The sequence below is a fragment of the Camelus ferus genome, chromosome 8 (assembly GCF_009834535.1).
Source record: "Camelus ferus isolate YT-003-E chromosome 8, BCGSAC_Cfer_1.0, whole genome shotgun sequence".
NCBI classification, from domain to species: domain Eukaryota; kingdom Metazoa; phylum Chordata; class Mammalia; order Artiodactyla; family Camelidae; genus Camelus; species Camelus ferus.
In genome coordinates, this window is record NC_045703.1 from 72470769 (window position 1) to 72486733 (window position 15965).

At 45.2% G+C, this 15965-nt stretch overlaps 1 protein-coding gene across 2 annotated transcripts in view; it reads left to right on the forward strand.

Annotated features, from left to right (window-relative positions):
• Nucleotides 1–5276: 5276 nt before the first annotated feature.
• Nucleotides 5277–15965, forward strand: part of CEP43 (centrosomal protein 43) — a 28055-nt gene continuing 17366 nt past the window's right edge. Inside the window, exons 1-7 of one of the 2 annotated variants that reach the window (XM_032485347.1) lie at nt 5277–5450; nt 6226–6279; nt 7968–8022; nt 8472–8560; nt 9009–9146; nt 12714–12794; nt 15639–15698. In XM_032485347.1, coding sequence (XP_032341238.1) covers nt 5349–5450; nt 6226–6279; nt 7968–8022; nt 8472–8560; nt 9009–9146; nt 12714–12794; nt 15639–15698 — 579 coding nt within the window. In that variant the 5' untranslated portion in view covers nt 5277–5348. The remainder of the gene's footprint in view (nt 5451–6225; nt 6280–7967; nt 8023–8471; nt 8561–9008; nt 9147–12713; nt 12795–15638; nt 15699–15965) is intronic. The other variant, XM_032485346.1, reaches the window with a different exon arrangement.

The window sequence follows — 15965 nt, forward strand, 5'->3', positions numbered from 1 at the left end:
TCCTGGCGTGCTGCCCCCTGGCGGCTTCAGGTGTATCTTTGGGAAGGCAGAATCACCTTTCCTGTCGCCTGTGTTCTGTGACCTTCATCCAATCATTTTTTCCCATTTAATTATATTTGATTTAATTAGGTTAAACTATATACACATTGGGTGGAGAATTTCTACAAAAAATCGTGGGGATCAAATAGACTTGGATGGCCAATCTTTGCTGCTGTGTGACCGTGGGTAAGCTGCCTAACTTTTCTGAGCATTTTATCTGTAAAATAGAGTTTTTTTTTTTAAACCAACTAACTCAGAGTATCAAGGAGAAAATGCAAGCAGGCTGTATACAGGAAAACAACGAATAACAGTTAGCACTGTGCTCGTGCTTTCCGTGTTTCCGACATTCAGTGCTACCCAGCACTCCCTCCGGCTACGCAGTCACCGGGGGCCTTTCGCCCCAGTTACAAATGGAAAACTGAGGCACAGAGACATTAGGGAACTTGCTACAGTCAGCACAACAGCAGAGGATGTGAACACATGCGACGTGGTTCAAAAGTCCATACTTTCAACCACTGCACAAAATCCGTTATCAATAAATCCTCGTCGAAATAATGAATTAAGTTATTTCGGTAATGTGTGGTGAATATTCCAGCAGGGGATGGCAGACTTCCTTCCCAGCACACTAGTGTCTTTCGCACAAACTATGAAACATTTATGGGAACTCAAAGGTCACGGAGAACCTTATTCATCCTCCACTTGTCTAAACCATCCCGGCCCTTCCTGGCACAGGACGACTGACCTCGACAGAGAAAGCATTCGTAGTCCCGAGTGCAGGTGGAAACACTGTCTCCACAATTCAACATACATTTTCAATTTTTTAATGTTAAAGAAATAGGGACTTTCTATGCCAAGAATTTATTACCAGAATCTAGTTTGAGTTGGTTTCTATAACAAATTCACATCTCTCAGATCTTCTTCTCTTCACCCTCACTTCTGCAGCACAGGGCCAAGCTCCTCGTTTTCTTTTTGTTTGTTTTATGAGGAGGAGGTAATGGGTTTTTGTATTTATATTTGGAGGAGGTACTGGGGATTGAACCCAGGACCTCGTGCAGGCTAAGCATGCTTCCTACCACTTGAGCTGTACCCTCCCCACGAAGCCCCTCTTTTTTTTTTTTTTTAAAGCAACTTGTTTAAATTTTCAGGTGTAAATTAGAAATATACTGAATAAATATATGTTCACAGAAAAACTGGTGCATGAGTGCTCAGAGCAACATTCTTCATGGTGGTCTAAGCTAGGCGGCGACCCAGCGGCCGGCGCGCAGGCAAGTAACAGGCAAGTAAAGGGCGTCACTTTCACACAAGGCAATGTCACTTCCGTCCACTGTGATTGGAAATGAAGCGCAGGTTCAGGCCACCACAGGGATGAACCTTCAAAACATTACGCTAAGTGAAAAAAGCCAGTCACGAAAGTCCACAAGTCATGCGATTCCATTGCAGAAATTGACCAGAGTAGGCTACATTCCGAGCCCTAAGGCAGACTAGTGGTTGTGCAGGGCTGTTGGGCAGGGCGGGGAGTGACTGCAAGTGGCTATGGGGTTTCCTTTAGGGAGGCCAAAAATATTCTAAAAATAAAATGTCCTGATGTTGCACAACTCTGCAAATGTCCTGAAATCACTGAATTGTACACATTAAATGGATGTGTGAAAAGTGAATTATTCCCCAATAAAGCTGTGCAAAAAAGAATATATTAAACAACTCTCTTTTTTAATTATTATTATTTTGGGGGGAGGTAACTAGGTTTATTTATTTATTTTTTAGAGGAGGTGCTGGGGATTGAACCCACGGCCTTGCGCATGCTGAGCATGTGCTTCACCACTTGAGCTACACCCTCCTCCCTAAAAGAGGGACACACTGAGTAACTCCCGTAAGGAGGGGAGTTAGTGCAAAAGCAGCAACCGTGCGCTGCTTCTCTCAAATAAAACACAGGGGCTGAGTCAGCAACCATGAGAACAAGCTAAACGTGAGCACCTCTCAGCGCATCTTTGTCCTCACTTCAAATATTTTTTAACCTTTAATCCATCAATTTTGGTGAGCTGTGAAAATTAATAAATGAACAGCTCTTACCTCCCAAGTCAAACAATAACACAGTCCCCATTAATTCCTCCTAAATTTAAGGCTTTTTCGGGACATTCTCTCAATTTAATAGTATACTTCCTTCAATCATGAAAATGAACTCTAAGCAGCAGAATTAAAAGTCCCACGTCTACACACGTATAAATAGTGATATCTTTAGCTTTAATGTGCTCAAGGAAGTGAATGGTTTTGGACAGAGCTTCTGCTCTGTTGACTGTATGAGAGGAAAAACACATGCATTTCAGGCCAAATTCTCCTGTTGGATAAACTGTTCCCCGAGAGTAAGCGAGGAGTTACATTAGCTCTTTTGATGGAGCAGTAAGGGAAGTGATACCCAGTGACTTAGAAAGCGCTCTGACAAAGCTGCTACAAGAAAAGGAGACCGTCGTTCAGCTGAAAGAGGAGCTCCAGCTGCAGACCTAGGAAAGGCCAAGGGCAAGTATGCTGCGGCCTCTTCCTGCCCGCTCCCATCCCCCTCACCCTCGTCACTCACAGAGCCACGTCTATCCATGCGGGCTGCACTGCCCAGCCCTCTTCTCACTCACGTCACCCTCTATGTCTGGAACGACCTTCCTACTCTCATGACACTGATTTATTTAATTGTTCTTCTTAAGGACAATGTCAAAAACCAACTTCTTAAAGAATCCTTTCCTGATCTCAGGAAATAGGTGTGATTTCCAACAAATCATACTATTTTAAACAACAAAACTCTGTGAGCACGGTAGGTTAGTACTTCACAGCTGAGGAAACAGGCTTAGAAGTTTCAAGATGGCTTGAGAACTAACAACTGGTATCAATCCTCAGACTCAGGAAACCCAGTGAAGGCAAATGTGCTAGGAAATGTTTAACAGCTGGCTCTCTGTGTGTTTTTTTAAGCCCTAATTTATAGTGTTTGCCAATTTCCTTAGTGTTTCCTACCATGGATTTCAAGCTACCAATGTATTATGACGGGAACATTCACTAGGTTGAGAGATGGCTGTCATATTCTTCCTTCAGCACTTTTGTATCATTAAAAAAATAGGACCTCACAATTTAAAATTACCACTGCTCCCATTTCCCCAAACGCTAGAGAGACTGCACGAGTTGGTGCCCCCCTACACGTGTCCCCTCCCGCTTAGTCACAACCACATAGCCGTGGCACCATTCCGGGGTAAAAGCCACCCCACTTACCACCACGGTGGGTCCTCGTTGCCATCTGGATGGTGAGTGATCCCACTTCAGAACCCCATCGCTAGTTCACCTCACATGATCAAACCAGGGCCGACTGTCTTGGTGTGGGGGTACGACAAAGATTTGAGTGCAGTTTGCTTGGGAGAGGGTCCCCGGAAGCACCAGCGGGGAGTGGGGAAAGGGACCAGACAGGACGGGAACTAGAAGGGTGGTGTTCTGTTTAACTGGAGCTCAAACCTGAGACCCCGGAAACTGGTGGAGAACACACTTTAGATGTGCCTCCTGCCCCCAGGGGTGAGGGTCCCCACCCAGTCACTGCTAGCGGTTGCAGGCACTTCAGGTCTCCCCCAAATGCAGGCAGCGCAGGCTCTGGTGGTCAGAAAAAGACAAAGGGGGCAGGCAAGTCATCTCAGGGTCTAGCAGCTGGCGGCTGGCCCAGGTGCAGTGAGGTGTAGTGCAGGGCACATGGGCTCGGCCTGCAGACCTGCTGAACCCCTAATACTGTAAGTGCTCTTTTTCAATCAGCTATGACAGAGTTTGAAAAACGTAATTGTAACGACAGAGGAGAATGCAAATTCTCGACAGTAGAAAAATAAAACTAACAGCGCTGGGTGAGGGGGCAGGGCAGGTGAGAAAGAGTATAAATGTACTCATTTCCTTGTTTCCCATTCCAGAGAGCCAACAGGTAACATATAACTTTATCAATAATGATTAAGGTAAAGCCACAAAATCTTCCATTAGGACTAAAAGTAATGTAATTTTTAAAATTAGGAGTTGAAAAAGAAGATATGTTTTTATCCTTTGAGAAGATGCTGTTTATGATTGGTGGGTCAGGATGCACATTACCTAGCATTATAATAAAAAGAACCAGAAGAACGGAAAGCAAACTTAATAGTAGTTGGGTCTAGCTACGGCTCCAGGTGATGTCAGGGGAGTAGGGAGGATGCAGAGACTTCGACTTTTCTTTTAGTATATCTTCCTCTTTTGTTTGGATTTTAAACTGTTAGAATGAGTTACTTCCACAACAAACAAAACAAATGCAAATGAACCATAGTCTAATTTCAAAAGATAACTTTGAAATGCCCTTAAATAGAATACTATGCAGGAGTTAAAAAGAATGATGTGGGATCTATATGCACATACATCAAAGATGATCAGGACTTACTAAGCGAAGTTAGTAAATTAAAAGGCAGCAAATAAAGGATCCAAATTAGGGAAGTGGAAAAAGTAGGTATGTGCAGGTAACATATCTATGTAAGGCTGTCTGGAAAGGCATACCAACAGATGCCGCCAGCGGGGGAGGAGAGTTGGGCTGGCCAGGAAACCTCGACGTTTACTTTCCTACCTGACATACACCATTTGTGTATCAGATGATAACCTGCAGACCACCCGCATAGAGTCCCCTGGGCTATTCGAGAAAATGATTGCGAGAACCTGCTACAGACCCACTGAGCGAGAGTCCTGTGGAGTTCTGGAACCTACACTTTTTTTCTCTAAGCTTCCTAGTAGCTTTGGAATCCCTCGCCTTCCCCAACATGGTATTGCAAAACTATGCGAACACACAGTGTGTAAAGAACAGCACAACGGCACACTGAAAGTCCACACACCTTCCGCTGCACCCCAGGGTGGATGTGCTCTCTCGGCGAAAGTGCACGCTCGCACTCACAGGCATGCCCGGGCATGCCCTCCGGTTGAGCGTGCACACACACACCCGTTTGCACACACATTTCGGCCGCACCCTGGAAAGCGAGTGGCAGACATCAGAACTTTGCTCCGGCTTCCAGCACGCGCGTCCACACCAGCAGCCAGCAGGCGTACACCAGAAACGCTTCAAACGCTGCCGCCCCCGGCCCTGCCTAGTCTCCGACGCCGGCCCCAAAGCCCCCTTCTCCAGAGACCCACGAAGCCCCGCCCCGCGCACGAGGCCCCGCCCCGACGTGACGGAGGGCTGCGCGCCGGCGCCGGCGCCGGGGGCGTGGTCTCGGCGCCGTCCCGCGCGCCGTACAGTTTGGGACGCCCGTCGGCCATTGGCGCGGCTTGGGCGGTTGTCTTGGAGAAGCAAGATGGCGGCGACGGCGGCCGCGGTGGTGGCGGAGGAGGACACGGAACTGCGGGACCTGCTGGTGCAGACGCTGGAGAATAGCGGGGTCCTGAACCGCATCAAGGTCAGGCCGGAGACGGACGGGCCTGGCGAAGGGGAGGCGGGTCACGGTCGGGGGCCGCAGGGCCTGTGGGGACGGCGGGTGTCACAAAGGGTCGCGGGGCGCGTCGGACAGCCGCCTGGGCTGGGGTCGGACCGCGCGGGGGTCGAGGGTCACTCCTAGTTGAGGCACCCGGCCGCGGGGCGGCGAGCGGGTGAGGAGGCCCGGCCAACCTTCGTCGGAGGAGGCCGACCACCGGCGTCTGAGGGGCCAGTCGCCCGCTTTCCCCCGGTCCCCGCCCCACGCCCGGGGGTCCAGTCGCCCCCTGCTCTCCGGGTCTCCCCCGCCCCACGCCCGGGGGTCCAGTCGCCCCCTGCTCTCTGGGTCTCCCCGGCCTCTGGCTTCAGCTGCTGGGCGGCGAGCCCCTCCACCGCGCGGTAACAGGCGGGTTGCCGGTGCCTGGCCGGGTGTTTCTCAGCGTGCACTTCTCAGACATTGACGTGACTGGTGGGCGGGAAACCGGGGCTCAAGCCAAAGCAATGGGCGCTGAGAGACAAGCCAAGGGGACGAACGGCGGACTTGGAAACAGAGAGCTTGCGTCTCTTTCTTCAGAAACGTCTCAGGATGCCCTCTGACCTCTGCACCTGCCGCCAAGCATTATCCGTATTGTTAGTTTTCATTTTGACTTTTAGATGGTGTGGACGAGCCTATGGAAGTTTCAGCCTATATGCTTATTGTCGTGAAAATTATCTTGAGGTAATTTTTGTTCCTTTACCTCCCTCCCCCCCTTTTTTTAAAGGCTGAACTCCGAGCAGCTGTGTTTTTAGCACTAGAGGAGCAAGAAAAAGTAGAGGTATGAAGTCTACAAACTTTAATGTGACCATATTCATTTATGTTTAATTTCTGATTACTTTAAAACCATTGTAAGAGCAAGGAGTAATTTTGAACTAAGGATTACTTTTTTTTTTTTTTTAACTCTTGGAAGGGATTCAAGATTATTCTCTTTTTGTGTATATTTTAGAGTTTTGGAGTAACCTAAAGAAAGTGAAGGTACCGCAGCAACTCTGAGGCTAACACTAAATCTTACAGCTCCCTTTCCACAGGGAAAATCTGAGACACAGGCTAATGGAGTTGCTTGAAGAAATGGTTTCATAGTCGACGAGTTTACTGAAAGACCTCTCAGAAGCTTTAATGTGCTAATATGCACCAGGTGGGGGGAAGATAGTTTGCAACCTTTCCCCAAATTTTCTGGCCACCCAGTTATTTAAAAATCATGTAGTCTTTCTTATGTCAAAGATCCAGTCACTTCCCGTATATAAGTGTGTTTAGTTTTTTCTCTCTGTGGCAAGTCCATCTTGAGTAAATATCTTGGAACTTGTTGTCAACAAGGATTGTTCCATAATCAAGGCCTTCACCTTCCTCTATGACACATTAGCCTCCTCTCCTCCTCACTTTAGACTGAGATTCCTGCTCCTGTGTAACTTCATGAAAGTCTTCATGTTTGTCCAGGCATCGGTCTTCTCTTAGCTGCCCTTTGTTCTTACCTGATCCGGATCCCATGGTCCATATCTCAGAAACCCTCACTACCTTGCCTTCCAGCCCTGCTTGATTTAGGAAAAATCTTAATGGTCATTTAATTGTGCAGACTAACTCCCTTCCCGGTTTGTGTTTGCACTAGAGCAGGCACCCAGCTCTGTGGACTGCTGGTGTTCCTGTTTGGAGGCTCCAGCCTCTGTGAGGTCCTGAGCTGGCCCCGCTGCTCATCTTTACTCAGCAGCTCCCACTTCACCTTCACGCAGGCCTCCTGCCTCACCTGTTTCCTTACTCTTGACAGATGGTCTTGTGTCTCCCTTCATGAGGGAAGTAGAAGCCTCAGGCCCGAGCTTTTTGTGTCCTTCCCTGCAATCTGTCACTCCCCTCAGAAAAAGCTTCCATGACCTGTGATGATCTGTTCCTCTTTCCTTCCTGCTTTAGTTGAGACAACTCTGTCTTGTCCAAGAATAATCACTTTCTCTGGGTTTTGCCTTCTAAATGCTACTCACTGTCAGTGCCTCTCCGATTTGCTGTTATCTTTGGCCTCCCTTTCTGTTGGCTCTAATCTTGAGCATGGAAACGTTTTTACATCTCAAGGAGACAACTGGTTCTCTTGACTTATGTTCTGCTTTTAGTACCTCTAATTTTTTCCCTCTTGGCCTAGTTTTGAAAGAATGTGTCTGTCTAATACCTTTTCTTAACTTCCAGGCACCCTCTAATTCATTAACATCCTACATCCATCACTACTGCCCCTAAGTTCTTTTGCTGCTGCCAAGAAGAATCTCCAAATTGAATTTATTTAAGTCCTTACCTGTCCTAGTCCTTACCTGTCCTGGTCCTTAGCACAAAATAGTTCCTGTAGTAATCAGTAGTTGTAGAATGGTTTTAACCATAGTTTTATGAATGACAGTATTTTACTTAAATTTTTGCCAAAAAATTAAACTTTATTCTTCATTTTGTAGTGGTTTTTAAAATAAACGTATAACACAATATTTCATTTTTTAACAGAACAAAACTCCTTTAGTCAACGAGAGCCTGAAAAAGTTTCTGAATACAAAAGATGGTAAGATGTTCAGCTTGTTCTTGTTTATTTTGTCTGTCTCTGAATTTTCAAGTCTTCATTTGAGAGAAATCAGAAATATTAGAGTATTTTTTTGAAGTCTGTGATTCTTATAGATTCTCATTTTAAACCGTGTTTTATTGTACAACTGTTACGTTGCCATTAAATATCAGTAGCCATGGGAAATTGTCAATTAAAGCCAATTTTACTGTAAAAAGCAAAATGCTCTAATTCATTTATGAGATGTCACATTATCTTAGTTCCAGACTGATAACCCTAATGAGGAAGCAGGAGGCTGAGATGTTCGTTACTTAATTGTTATTCAAGAGAAGGAATTTGTAATTTAAACAGTTGGGAACCTTCTTTTCTCCCTTTACTTGTCTTACTTCTCAGTGTTAGTGAGGAGTGTCTGGTTCCTGCACAGTCACCCCCACCTCTCTTGCTCTTCGCAGGCCGGCTGGTGGCTAGTCTCGTTGCTGAATTTCTTCAGTTTTTCAATCTTGACTTTACCCTGGCTGTTTTTCAACCTGAAACTAGCACAGTAAGAATAATGCCTTCTACGTCTATCTTTGAAACTGTCTTTGATGAGTTTATTAAAATCTGGAAGTTAACAAGATTTGAAAACTTACAGCGTCTTGCATAAAGATTATTTTTTATAGTTGACTATCTGTTTTTCCTAAAAGCTATCTGAGCTGTCAGGTAGCTGGCACCAGTGTCCCTGCTTCCTGTAACTTGACGGAAATGTTATCATAGGGTTAGTTTGTTCTGATGTTAGAATACATCTGTTAATAGAGACTTTGAATATAGAGACTTGGTAAAAGAAACGTATAATTTTTAAAAATGGATATTTCATTCATTAGAAAAATGGTCTTTTTTACTTTGGAGATGTCTTTAAGTTCTGAAAATATTTTTCTTTAATCTTTGAAAATAATTTTGCTATGTTTTTGTGCATTTATATTTTATTTCTTAACATCTTATTTCTTTTTCAGTTTCAAGGTCTTGAAGGTCGAGAGAATTTAGCCCGAGATTTAGGTATTATTGAAGCAGAAGGTACTGTGGGTGGACCCTTATTATTAGAAGTGATCAGACGCTGTCAACAGAAAGAAAAAGGGCCAGCCACTGGGGAGGTGAGTGCAGCCCAGTCCTTTGCTGTCTGTGTTTCTCTTCTGCAGTTGCTGCATGTTGAGTGTGGCCATTGCAGATGGTGTACACCTAGCGAGTCAGGTTTAAATAGAACGAGGCTATTTCTTAAAAACAAAACAAAACATACTGAGACAGAGATTGTATAAATGCACATTTTGATGAGAATTGAGGTATGAAAGTTCTGAGGCTGCTGCTGCACCTGCTCTGGGGGTTAACACTCAGAGCTTGGGTTTGGGGGCCAGTCTGTGTGGAACCAGTCCCAGCTCCTCCACTAATGGGCCTCCGGCCTGCTCAGCTACTCCACGCCACCCCCGCCAGCCCTCCTCGGTGGAGCGGGCATGGTCGACTTCCTCGCGGGCCTTGTGAGCTTGGGAGGCTCACACCCGCAGGTTAGTGCGTGTGAACTGCTGGGACCACTCAATTGCTGGTCATTATTTTTGTTACTATTTTTAAACATAAAAGGGCTGAATTAGAGGTTAGTTAACAATTTTTTTAACTTAAAGCCTTTTTAAAACTAGGTTAAAATTTTTAATTGTTGATTTTGCAGTTTCTAAACATTTTCATACATTTTTTTTGATTAGCCATTGTCTTTCTTATCCTTTTAAGAAATCCTGCTAATGAGAGTAATGTTTACAAACATTAGCTTTTGTAAAGATACTGTGTCTCATGGGTAGAAAACACTGTAACTATTCCAGATAGCTGGTCAATACGTGCTTTTGATCAGAAGTCGATGGGAATGTGGGGGGTTAGGGGCTATCTCTTCTCCATCTGGAGAGTCTCAGAGTGTCCCTCATTTCCCCTTGGAATCTTTGAAAATCATTAAAGCTGGACTGAGTGCCTACAGCATCTAAGGCATACTAAAGAGATTCTTTTAATTAAAAGATAAAAGAATAAGAAGCAAGTCACGTGTCCTAGAAGAGTGAACAGCCATTCAGGATACGCTCACATAAGGAAATGGACATTTGAATGATGGTTTATCATTACAGAGGAAGTGTCATATACTACGTGATCAGTCCATTCTTTCTATGAGTAATAATTTTCAGTTAAAGGGGGCAGTGGTTGTTTTACATTGAAATTGTGTTATGCTCCCCCTTCACATGAGAGTAGGGAGAGGACTGGGAGGGGTGTTGGAGGAAGCCGTGGACCTGGGTGGGGGAGCGTGATGCGTCCTCCTGTCCAGGGGGCGTGTCCTCATTGCAGCTCTTGTTTAGGTTTATTTAGCGAGTATTTGATGTGTGCTTATTAAGTGATGCCATTATGCTAGCTACTAGAGAATTAATAAATTTAAAGAACCCCAAACAGAGTTGGTTCCTGCTCTCTCTTGGGCCAGTCTGTAGGTGGTGGTGACTTCTTTTTCGGCTTCTGGGCCCCTGACCTCTGTCTCTCTTTCTGCCCTTTCCTTTCATTTCCGTTTGCTCTCTGGCTCGCTTGGTGCAGTGGTGGGTGCCTTCCATTTCCCTGGTTTGCTCCCCCTTCGTTAGCATACTCGTAGTAACTTGGACTCCTGAGCCAGACTGCTTGGTTTCACGTCCCAGCCCTCCCTTGTCCTGTGTGTGACCCTCTGAAGCCCCTTAACCTCCATGCCTTGGGTTTCTCACCTGTGAGATGGGGATAATCAAGTATGGACCCCGTGGTGTAGTGCGGACTGAAGGCTTCATACATGTAAAGCTCTGGGGGCAGTGCTTTGCATGCACGATCGTGAAACTATTTGCTGTATTTATTATTTCTCTCTGTTACTTTGCTATTATTACTACAAGGATGACTCCCTAAGTCCAGCTCAATTCTTTTCACTAGCTTGAGGCCAGAATTCCAGCTCTTCACAAAACATGCCCACCTGGTTAACTCATTAGCACATTTGAGTCATGTTTGAAGAAAACTGACTTTATTCTCTTCTAACAAAGTGAAAGCTGCACAAGAGCAAAAAAATCCCTCCTCCCCACAAAAACCCTCCATTCCACTTCTTCTGCACTGCTTGGTTTACACTGACTCTGTTCCTGCGACTCCTCGGTTCCAGCCCAAGGACTTGCCTCTCCACTTGGCCCTGGGCTCAGACTGCCAGTAAGGGTTCGCTGTCCCTCCTGTACCCCATAGCTTCGGCACCAGGTTGTAGAAGAAAGGTTGGTCACTGGAAAGCTCTCTGTTCCCCACTAGACAGATGTTTGCCTCGAACTAAGACCTAGTAAAAGCTTTCCTGTCTGGTTGGTTTGATTTGAAATTCAAAACTCAATAAATGTAGTCTTCAGTATGCCATTCTGACAGGTGGCTCCAGAGCCTCCTGGTCAGCTTGCCCTGTGTCGTGGTTAAGGTCTCACACATGCCGAGAAGAGGAGTCCTGCGGCTTCCAAAGGTGATTACTTTACTCCCTCAGGATGCAGGCAGTGAGTTGGGCATGTCATCGCTACTTCCTGCTAGTTTTCCTCTCTTAGTACCTGCGTATCTTAATGAAAGTTCATGTGTATATGTGTACACGCAGAAACAACTCGATTGATATTTGAAATAGGGAGCTCCTAAGTGTCCAGTTCGGCCCTTCTGTCATTTACTAACATTTATCAGTTTGAAAGGAAATATGTGATTTATAATGAAATAAAAAATTATAGGTTTGATGAGCCTTCTTTTGGCTTCTGGTGCTGGAGGAAGCCAGCCGTGGAGTGGCCCACTGGGCTCGGTGGGCGAGGCTTTCGCCGCGAGTGCGTCTGACTCCTTCACAGACCAGGTTCCCGTGCCCGCGTCTGCTCAGTCTCTGCTCTTCATGATTGCCGAATCTATTTTAAAATTCAGCTCTTTGTCTCTTTCTTTTGTAAAATTGCAGTGACTTTGTAATGGCAACTAAATAATCTCCAGGTTCCTCACCTTTAAGATCCTGCATGATGTCTTTGTAACTGTCTGCCTGTTTTTGAAATGTGGAACCTCCTATGTACGCCAGACTGAGCTTACCCTTGGATGTGGCCTTTGCTTCCTTGCCTTCTCCTTTTTCTCACCTGTCCTCCACCTGAAATGGCACATCGTCCCCCTGCCCGGCCGTGCGGTGTTACCATCCGCGTGCTCTCCTGACTCTGGCTGTGGAGATGCTGTCTCTCATTCTTCCTCTCTCCCTGTGATTTAGGGCCTCATCCTGCATAGCTGTAATAAGTTACCTGTTTTTATGCGGGAATTACTACTTGATTTTTTTTTTTTTCAGACAAAATGAAGTAGGGAAGCAAGTCCAGGGAGGGTGGAAAGAGTAGACCTTTGAGGATCACAGGACAGTAGTGGTGTGGAGAGTGGAGAGGGAAGTGAGAAGGTTAACCGCAGAGAGGAGGCTGAGGCACACATACATGTGCACTGAGTAGCCTGTTCAGGGTGACTGAGTGAAGTACTTGGCAGGTAATTAGAATCATAAGTCTGTTTTTGATAAAATTTGAAGAAAATCTGGTAAGGATATTCATATTAATAGGAAGAAATAAAAAATGCTAGCATTGTGTGTAGTTTTAAATGCTGAAATTCTGTTGAGGCATAATTGGTGTGTTCATGCTTTATTTTTAAGTGTTAATTTAAACTGTGAAATATTTTAGGGTGCGCTGGATCTGTCTGATGTACACTCTCCACCACAGTCACCAGAAGGAAAAGCCAGCATGCACACCCCCCCCAGTAAGGTGAGCCGGCTGCGGGGGCTCCCGGGGCACTGGGTTCTCTCTCTAGTCTTGTTTTAAGTTTTGTTATTGTTAAAAGTTCTTTTTTTTAAAGTCCTGAGAATCTTGTTTTAATGTTTAATCCTTTTCAAGAGTCACTAATTTTAAATATAAGTGCATTAAGTTTATATTCACAGTACTAATTACTACAATATACTATAATAAATTTTGTCATATTTGTGTGTGTGTGTGTCAGAGGGTGTAAACCTCCTTACTACAACCTAATTCTTCTGTCTGTTCAACAGAAACTTTTTTTTTAAGATCATTAAATTGTAGCGTCCTTTCCCAAACATAGTAGGCTTGTATCCCTGTGGTGAGTGTGGAATCATTGCTTTCAGGGAAATTAACATCCAGTCATGTGTTTCATTTCCTTTGGCGACTAGAAAATGGTAAAAGTGCTTGAAAGACAGACCCTACAGCGATGTTGAGGGAGAAGATGTATTACCTACTCAGGCACCAACAAGACGTTTTAACAGTCGGAGTGAGACTGCAGTGTGACAGTCTGCAGATCTGCACGGTTGGGGCCTGTCTTAAGCTTCACGCGGTTCTGTCTGTCTTCACCGCGTGGCAGTTTGCATTGCTGCAGCAGGGGAAGCTTTTAAGTGTTCTACTTTCTGTGTCAGAATAATTTTAGAGAGCGTGATTCTTTGATTAAGTATGTATTTTTAAAAATTCTTTTGCTTTGTTGACGGTGTTTTGAATTTTGTGTCATAAAGGAGTATGCCCTAAGTAACAGAATCGTATGATGATTGGATTCATTTGATACTTTTGTCCTTCAGTTAACAAAGAAGTTAACTTACTTTTCACTTAAAAGTTCTTGTAATTTGAGACTATCAGGTTCTAGAATATAAAATTGTTGTGCTGAATATTGTAGGCAGGTGCCCAGATTTGATACTGTAAATCATGGTGATTTTTTATTAATGAGCTATTTTGAGGATTTATGAGAACATGTATGTGCTCTGTTTATATTTATGTGTGTGTGTATGAGATGTTAAAAGTTATGGCCCGATTTCGGGGATTTGGCACAAGGGAAATAAAAATTGAGTGGAACACTTGAATTTAAAATCAAGGCTCTACGTAACAGCAAGAATGGATAGAAAGGTGACCAAGGCGCTGTTGGACAGAGTGATTAAACATGAGTTGAACCACTTCAGGAAGAGTGTTGAGGAAGACTAAAGGTGCAGGAAGGTGTTCTCTCCTGTGCGTGGCTGAGCGCAGCCCGCGCCGATGGAGCCCGCCCACCTGACCGGAGCGTGTGCTTGGGTCTGAAGGTGCTGTGTGGCTTCCTCTGCCTTCCGTTCTGAGGGAGGCCACGGGCTGCTTTCCAGAAGGGGTTCCTGGTGCTGCATCACTCGCAGACACAGGCTGTGTCTTTTCTAACTAGGTGGACTTGTAGAGGGCAGTAATTATACTGCTGGATTGCTTTCCTTTTCAGGCGCCTGGGACACCACTGAGTGGTTCCTGTTGTTACTTGTTTCTGGCTCTTTGATTTTGCTCCTTTGTTGTTGTTCCTTTTTATTTTTTAAATTTAGAAATCAGAGGGATTTTGTGCTTTATTTCTAACCAGGGAAAGAGGCCGTCATGCTCTTGGTGGCCGCTCCTCTCCCTTGAGACCTAGTCAGCCTTTCCTGGTAGGGGTGGTTGGTCTTGGAAGGCGCTCCCCTGTGGTGCTCCTGGGCGGCTGGAACTACTGGCACAGAATGAGGTTGGGAGTGACTCTGAAATTCCCTTCAAATTTAGTGCCAGGTAAAAAGAAAGCCTTGCTTTCTGTGAAAATGTCTGGTTTTAGAGGGATTAAAATGAATGCATATTCCAAAATACTTACTAGTACCTATAGTATTGAGTTATTTGGAAATTCTCTTTTTAGCGAATTATTATTTTTAAGGCAAATTAGCAATACTAATTTTCCACATATTGTGTGTCTTCAAGATAGTATATTAATGTCTGTTTTACGTATCCCAATTCTATGTAAAAATATTTTGAAATTTATCATGAGAATTATCGTGAGCATCTCAAGTTTTAAGTCAGGAAATGTTGCTCTAAATACAGAGAAGTGATAATTTTAAAGGTTAATTTGGAGACAGTGATTGTCTCCAGCAGAGCCTGGGCTCCCCAGCAGCATTGTGGGCCCGCGGCAGCCCTGGGCACCTGCAGGACGCCACAACTCATCTCGGGGGGCTGGGGTGGAGTCTGTTTAAAGATGAGGTATTCATTGGCAATGAAAACTCAGTTCCCCTGTAGTCCTGAAGGGTCTGGATTTGGGATTCCGGTACTTTCCCCATCCTTTTCCTGCCAGCCTCCTCCTCTCTCTCAGGTCTTTGAGTAGTTCCGAGAAGGGCGTGTGCATTAGGGCTCCTCCTCAGTCTGGAGAGCACTGGGACTTCTGGGAAGCTGTGGCCAGGCTCAGGGTCCAGCCCGACCTTGAGAAACTTGCTTTGTGTCCTCCTGAGGAGGGTAAGGTAGAGCCAGGGCCGTTCTTGAAGGAAGCTGCTAGGAAGTCAGGGCTGGCTGTCCCGGAGCGCTGATAGGAGGGCGTGAAGGAGGCGGCTCCGCGTGGCCGGTGAGCTGGGCATGGCCCCGGTCTCCTCGTCCGACCAGGTCTCTGTGGGACCAAGTCATCAAGTGTGAGCTGAACCACGTTAGGAAGGGTGTTAAGAAAGACTGGAAAAGTGGGTTTCAAAGGGTAACATATTAATTAGATTTTCCAATTTTAAGACACTTTTCTAATAGGAATCTTTATTAGTTTGGTATGTTTATTTTTAAAGATGTACATTTTGTGGTAAAATGTCATTTTATTCTCATGCTCAGATACCAAGGTATAAAGGACAAGGTAAGAAGAAGACAAGCGGGCGGAAGGCTGGCGCCAAGGTAACACGCGGGAGGCCGCGGAGGGCGGCGGGCCGGGCAGACCCCGCCCTAGCGCCTCCTCGGACCCTGAGTTTCTGTTGGCCTGGGGTTAAGTTTTGTTTGGAGATGTCACTTTCTTTTATCTGTGATCAGAATATGCTGAAGTCATGGTGACATAAAGGAAAAAGGAATTTGACTTTCAGTTTTTATCCAGGTGAAAACCATACTGTTGTATTTTAAAACTATGTTCTTAGTTTTTCTCTGCGAGTTCCTTGTTTTGTTGGCAAC